Source organism: Falco punctatus (assembly GCF_963210335.1).
Source record: "Falco punctatus genome assembly, chromosome: 12".
Classification (NCBI taxonomy): Eukaryota; Metazoa; Chordata; class Aves; order Falconiformes; family Falconidae; genus Falco; species Falco punctatus.
This window is the reverse complement of record NC_137592.1, coordinates 580,627-588,057: the sequence shown is the minus strand read 5'-3', so window position 1 is coordinate 588,057 and position 7,431 is coordinate 580,627. Positions and strand designations below refer to the sequence as shown.

Genomic DNA, 7,431 nt, shown 5'->3' with positions numbered 1-7,431 from the left:
GTCAGGTGGCACCAATAACTAATATTTCTCACATGGTCTCCATGACTGATTTTTCATTATTAGACACTCTCAGATAATAAAGCTTCAACGCATTTCTTTGACGTGATTCTACTACTGTCAAAGGTTTTGCAGATAGTTGAAAGTAAACAGAACTAAATCCTTAAACTAATTATGGTCTAAGGCTAGTGGGGAAAAAAAAGACTTAGATGAGCATATTTTATGTTACTGACTTTTCAATAAGAATCATAATGAAAAACCAGGGAAATCTTTTGGTCACGGAAGTTAACAAACAAGTTTGAATACACACAAAAAGAAATCTTTTGACAAAGTTCTACTTTGATTTCATTTAATGGGACTTCAAAAGTGAAATGAATAGAGTCAAGCATAAGATTGAACATACATTCTTTAGTTCTCTCACTTACTAAATACGTATCTTAAGGTTAACTATCACTTTCCAAACAAACTAATCTTGCTGCTGTGCTCTCATGATGAAGGAAACCAGACTTTTTCATGTGGACATATGAAGAAACACACTTTCAGCATTCTGTATGTTATAATATATAGAAGAAAGGATAGCGGAGAGATTAAGAGATACACAGGCACAGAAGTAAAACCACTGAGACAGTCCTAGAGTGACAGTGAAAATTAAAAGATTTATCATACTCCAGTGAAATGTCACTTACACTCTCAGAAACGCTAATTAATTCACTGGAGGTTTCAAACGCCTCAGGTTCCCTAAGTTTCTGTATTTTAGTTTTGATTACACCTTGCAAAATTTGGTATGTTTTCACTGCGTTCTCACACCCACCTCCCACCCCAGAAGATTCTACCTGAGCAACATAGCCAAGTTGTCCTTTAAACTTAAAGCAAAAGGAGCGTCATCCAGTGAGAGAGATCTCCATATTCATGTCTAAATCTACGCTGGTCTCCCTCAGCTCCCCTGCAGGCAGTACTTCAAAACAGGCACTTCCAGGACACCAGTAATCTTACCCCAAGACAAACTCTAAACCGAGCTACGTGAAATCGCACCCAAGACGCCCCTTTCCTTCCCTTGACTACGGGAGAGGGCTGGGGCCTTAGCTGAGACAGAGACAACTACAATTCATCATGATGAGTTTCAGCCTATGCTCTGTACCGATAGAAACGCAAAGCGGGGACCACCTCCCACCTTAATGAAGCAAGTATTCTGGATGAGGCTTAGAGCTACCTGGTCTAATAGAAGGTGTCCCTGCCCACAGCAGGGGGGTGGGAACTTGCTGATCTTTAAGGCCCCTTCCAATCCAAACCATTCTATGATTCTCAGGACACCTGCTCCTGGGAGAAGACTTAATAGTTAGCAGCTGGTAAGGCAGGCTCCACACTCTGGCCACCACAGTAATCTCTGCATAAGGAGCACGTGGCAGGAGTTGCCTGTCTCTTAAACATTTAAGTGTGTCTACAAGAAATGCCCAGCTCCTCAGAACCCTTCCTTGACAAAAATGACGTTACGGAAACTAGTGATTATTGTCTGAAATGTTCTCAGCAGAGGTCTCAGAAGAGATGCACAAAAGATGTAATGATTTCACTGTGTAGGATTTCTAAACAGGGATAGATAGCTGTCTTTGTGAAGGTGCGGCTGCCAAAGGAGGAGCAGGCAGAAGGAAAGAATAATAACTGAGCTTTAGTTTGTTCAAGGCAAGAGTCACTGTTCTGAATTTCAGAAGTTTTAGGGAAATTAAAAAAAACACCACAAACCCACAACAAATACACCACCACTCCCCAGAAAATACCCTATCATGTGATTTTTCCCATTCAAGGTAAGGGCAAGGAAAAGAACAGTAATTTGCTTCAACTCCTCTTCTGAAGAATAAAAACACTTAAGTGAGACTGATTTATTTTGTAATTGAGTGATTAAGTGAGACTGACAATTGTGGCAGAAATAATTTAGAAAAAAGAAAGGAGCCAAGACTTTTGTACTTTCTAGTCTTCAGTGCATCAAAAAATACAACATAAAGAAGCTAAGCAAGAAAAAAAATTCAGATACAAAAACAGTATGAGCAGAATGAAATATTCTACACCAGGAGTCCTCAAACTACAGCCCACGGGCCGGATATGGCCCCCCAGGGTCCTCAGTCCAGCCCCCCGTATTTACAGAACCCCCACACCACCACCACCCCTGCCGGGGGTTGGAGGGGGAAGCCAAGCAGGCACAGATGACTTCCTGCCACCTAATCCGCGCTCTGGCCCCCTGTTTAAAAAGTTTGAGGACCCCTGTTCTGCACAATACTTTTGACTGATTTTTGAGTTTAAAACCTTAACCTGGAAAAACATGAGACCAAGGCCTAGGATACTACTTCTTAACAAGGTCTCAGTGCTTTAATATCATTGTCCAAGTTTTGCTTAATTAAAAAAACAAAAATGAAAGTTAGCCTCACACCGACTAGTTTTGGACAAATGTTCTTCTCCTCGCCCTTTCACCTCAACAGAAAGGCTATCCAGAAAATCACCAGGGGACACACAAAATCTGGAGGAAGGACACGAATACCAAACAGAAACTCCTTTTGCTTTAGGTCCATCTTCCTTTTAGACTTGACACTTTCTAGTTCTCACTTGAGATATACACATGGCGGAGTATTGTAGAAAAATATTTGAAAGTCTCACTTTAAAATCTATTTTTGAAAAGCAAATGCAGAAATTTTTTTTCATACCTGTTGGATAGCAGATTTGTGAGTACGGCACTGAAGATGCAGAGCTGCTGCAATTTGCAATGGATGCGGCAACGCTTTGGGTCCCTTGCTGAAGTGGCGGAAGCGAAGCCGCAGGCTGGAGTGTGTACGTGGCTCCTGTTGGAAGTGTCTGGAGTACAGGAAAGGCAGCCCCTTTATCTGGAAAAGCTGGGGAAGCCCCTTGCCCTGGCAGCAACCCTGCTGGATCCAAGTGGAAGGGACTGGAGTCGCATCTAATCTTTGTGCTGGTAAAGTGCTGGGGGCTTGGCACGAGGTTGCCATGTAGGAGTAAGGAGAGAAAACACCTTGACCGTAAAGTTGATGAAACTGTCCTACAGTCAGCAGTCCTGCAGTGGGTACAAAATAAAGCGAAACAAGTGTTAAGGAAAGGAGTTTTCACAGGCAAAGAAAGGCAATATGAGGAGCCAAGGCTCTACAACATGATTTAGGAAGACGACCTTTGCTCCAGCATACTTAATCCAGAAAGGAGACTGTACTCTTAGACCCGAGCATGCAGTAACTGCTGTGTGGCACACGAGCGAAGCGCCAACACAGAGGTGTCTGCGTAGCATTCAATCTCCTTAAACTGGCAGTAACGAGTTACCTATATTTAGAAATGTGCTATAAATCAAAATGTGTAGTAACTTACTAAACCAAACAAAAGCAATTTTGAAAGTACGGTGTGTTAAATCAGACAATACATTCTAAAAAAGGGACATCATAAAGCAAGATTTGACCAAACTCCACTACTGATAGCTCACAAACAGCTAAGGGAAGGGCAATGTCAAAATCCTCCAAAGGACTTTGCAAGTACTTTATGACAAGTCATTTATTTGGTCAAGAAAAAAATTTCAAAGCCAATTTTTTTCGCAGTCAGCTCAACTAGTTCAGTGCAGACTAAAATATCCCAGACTTTGCCATTTTGTTATTTCCTAGATAGTCCTTTTATTCTTCTCTATTATTTTATAGTTTCCTCTCTCAGACAGTTACTGTTTCATGAAATGGTATTTGCTTTTATACCATGACAGCTCAATTTCTGTTTTAGTGACTTTGTGGAAACACTGACAGTAACACCGCAAACGCCTGTGCTCATTGATTTCTGCAAGAACTACTGCATTTGTGACTCCCCTGCAGGATTGCATTTAGCCATGAGAATTACGAGTTTCAGGACGGTTCACGTCAATAGGGTTTATCTAGAAGCCAGGCTCTCTCAGACCTGTAGTTTCCAATTCTCACTCAAAAGGACTTTTTTTAAAAATAGCCTCACATTTACCTCTTGCACTCCTCTGATGAAAACTAATTCAAGAAATCACTAACATACAGTCATTATTCTGCAAGTTCCCATTTAATCATTAAGAATCACTAAATAAATACCAGCTGACCCTGAAGATTTGCTAAGACTTAACGTATAGGACCGTTTATTTCCTGTTCAGTACTTTCACCATTTATAAACAGAAAAGGAACAGGGGTATGAAAATTCTTTTGTTTATATTTTACCTTTGGATAGGCACATGAAGATTATCTAGTTCTAACACGTAAACAAGACACCACGGGATGCCAAGTTACCAACCTCCAGTTGCTGTCCAGGAATTGTTCCTGAATGTTTAACAGAGCGTTACACCCTGCAAGACACTGGGAACAGACGTGCCCCTGAACAGTCAGTACAGAGCGCACAGTGCATTGTCAGCCTGTCAGAACTTGACTGCATAGAAACCCCAATGTTTTCCTTGTTCTGTCTTTCTAGAAAATGAGACTCCTAGAGCAAAAACTCTGAAACTGCAGCCATAAAAACAGAGGACAAAAAATGAGAGAGTCATCTCTTTCTCATAATTTCCTTTACCAATGGTCTGCATTACATCAGACAAACCACATGTCACTGAAGTCTGCAATGACTCACCTTAGCCTTAACAAGGTTAACATCAAATCATTAGTTTAAATGCTTCCTAGCCTCCCTACTGAAATAAGTTCCATCCCTTCTCAGATGCTTCATTTTGTCTTCTTGGTATTGCACGTGCAGTTCCACACACATCATGGAAAACACCACTTGAATTAGATGATAGTTCCTACCCTGACACAGTAACCAAGAGTATGGGGATACCCTACTCTGCTCTAAATGCCAGCCGGTGCTGCAGAGAGCAGTACCGTCAACTGCTTCTCCCCTTCTCCTGGTCGCACAGTCCTGCCGCTTCTCCTACACCGCGCCTTACAGCTCTGCACCCATGGGGTGCATCACTCGGGTCCAAGAGCCAGCCACAAATAGGCTATTAAAGTCTTCTCCGATCACTGCGCTGAACCAACACGTTGCTGTATCAGCGGCAAGGAAGATGACAGTTAACATGCCACCAAGGGAATGGGAAGCCGGAGTGCTCTTCTGGCAGCAGCCCAAGAGCACTGCAAAGCAAGATATTCACATCTTCCTTACACAGCGCCAACTACAAAGCTTTAGGGCCGATACAAATCTTGTGGAATAATCCTGAGGGCTCACACTTGTCTTGGGAAAACTCAGATCCTCTCAAAGAGGGTTAGAAAGAAAGAAAACACGTTCTAGGGCTTTTCAGCAGTATTATTTTCTAATTAGCTCTCACCTACTCATTCAATCCATTTTAAAAACTATGTAGCTTGTGAATTCTTTTTCAGGAGACAACTGACAAAAATCTTACTACCAGGTCTTGTCTCCTTTGCACAAAACTAACAGGATGCTCTAGTCACCACTTCACATGACTCACTGTTTCACACACATTTAATGACAGCTTATTAAGCATCCCTACTGATGGGCATCCTTACTGACGGGCAAGAAGCAGTAACGTTCATCTGGTAGAGCTGTGACAGCTCCAGAGATCGAGCAAGGGTGTTCTTAGTGTAGTACGCAACAGAGACTGTACTGTAGTCTACAGGCAGCCTGAAATACATGTGAACCATGCTACTCATGCTTACTGGCAGCAGATCTATCTGCATAAACAATAACAGTTTCCCTACACCAGGTGAACTGAGATGCCACCGGCAAGGACAGGTAACCCTTCTCCCTCAGGAGAGCGTTGATTTTCAAATCCCATGCCACCCAGCGCTTCTCAAAAACCCACCAAGACCCCACATGGCCCACTCCGACTCACCAGGCCTGTTGGCATTGCTGAGCGTCGAGGGCGGAGGCAGCGGCTGCCCGTTCAGCGGCGTGCCGAGCAAGCGCTGGAAGCGGTTGGGTGGGCGGCTGGTCACAGCCAGGCCCGCTGCCATCTTCGCCGTGTTGCCTTTTGTCAGGCGCTTCAGGTGGACGAGGAGGTCGGGGTGGCCGCGGCAGAAGTGGGGGCTGCGGAAGTGATGCAGGGGCCCGGTGCAGTTGCCACCGTTGCCTTGTCCACCCTCTGGGCCCGGCCCAGGCCCGGGCCCCACCACACTGCTCCCCGGCAACATCCCCACCTTGCGGAAGCCATAGAGACTGAGCTGCCGGATGAAACTGCTGAAACCGGCGGCTGCCGCTGCCCCGTCGCCACCCGGCTGCGCGGCGACGGCCGGCCCGGCGCCCAGCAGCTCGCACCCAAAGAGCGGCTGGTTGATGAGCAGCCCCTGGCCGGAGGCACCCAGCGAACGGAGCGGCAGCGCGGGCTGCCGACCAGCCGCCACAGTCTGGCGGGGAAGGTGTCGGCACTGACGGGGACGGGTTGCTGCGACGCGTCCGTGTCGGTAGGTGGCACCAACGCCGCGCTCAACCGCCGCCCGCGCGGCCTCCGCTTCCCCCGCCACGCGCCGAACGGCACGGGCCCCGCCTGCGAGGCGCTGCCCGCCGCGCGCGGCCCCCGGCCCTCAGCCCCGCCGCGGCGCTGGTCCGCGCAGCGCCCCGGTCCCCCGGCACGGCACGGCCGCAGCCCGGCCCCCCCTCAGCCCCGCCATCCCCTCGGCCCGGCCCCCCCTCGGCCCCGCCATCCCCCTCGGCTCCCCCTCAGCCCCGCCATCCCCCTCAGCTCCCCCCGTCCATTCAGCTCCCCAAGTCCCCTCAGCCGGGCCACGTCCCTCAGCCCCCCCATCCCCCTCCGCCCCGCCAGTCCCCTCGGCCACCCCTTCCGCCCCGCCGGTCCCCTCACGCCACCGGCCCCTCAGCTCCGCTGCCACCAGCATCTCCCGTAGCTTCTGTGAGCGACCGGGCGGCTGAGGCCCGGGGCTGAAAGCTGCCGCTCGGGGCGGCCCCGCTGCCAGCCCAGAGCCGTCCCGGGGGCAGCCTGGACCTCCTTGAACCACGGCGCGGGTGGGCGCCGGGCCGTGGAAAGCGGCTGCAGGCGGGGCAGAGCGGGGAACACGCGCTCCGCAGCCCCGCACCCCGCCATGGCTGCCCGGCGCCCCGGGACGGCACGCGGGAAAGGGGGCGGGGCCGCAGGGCCACGTGACACAATAGCGAATCCCAGGGCGGGGCGATCTCGGGAGGGGCGGGGCGGGGGCGGGTTCTGCTGAGCAGCCGGACCTGCCCGGGCCGCCGCGGCTGCCGCGGGGTGCGGGCGGCGGGGACGGAGGGGGCGGAGTGGGTGCGGGCGGCGGGGGCTGGGGAGCTGCTCCGTGTGCCGGGGGCACCCCGGGCTGGTGCGTACCCCGCCGGGAGGAATGCAGCCGGCAGAGCAGGTGTTGCAAAGTGTCGGCTTGAAAACCACTGGCAGTTCACAAAAGGAAAAGCAAATTTATAAAGAGTGCAGAGGAACACGGAACAAATCGGGAATTGTGTCACATTCGCCCTAAACCCACC

The 7,431-nt window shown here is 49.3% G+C and overlaps 1 protein-coding gene across 1 annotated transcript; it reads right to left on the bottom strand.

Annotated features, from left to right (window-relative positions):
* Positions 1–3,578: 3,578 nt before the first annotated feature.
* On the bottom strand, positions 3,579–7,021 carry LOC308071985 (heat shock factor protein 5-like; the record flags this gene model as incomplete). Its single annotated transcript, XM_080408223.1, has 3 exons — positions 3,579–4,337; positions 5,816–6,326; positions 6,923–7,021. 3 exons carry the CDS (start codon positions 7,019–7,021, stop codon positions 4,321–4,323), a joined length of 627 nt encoding a protein of 208 aa, XP_080264349.1. The 3' UTR covers positions 3,579–4,320.
* Positions 7,022–7,431: the final 410 nt, after the last annotated feature.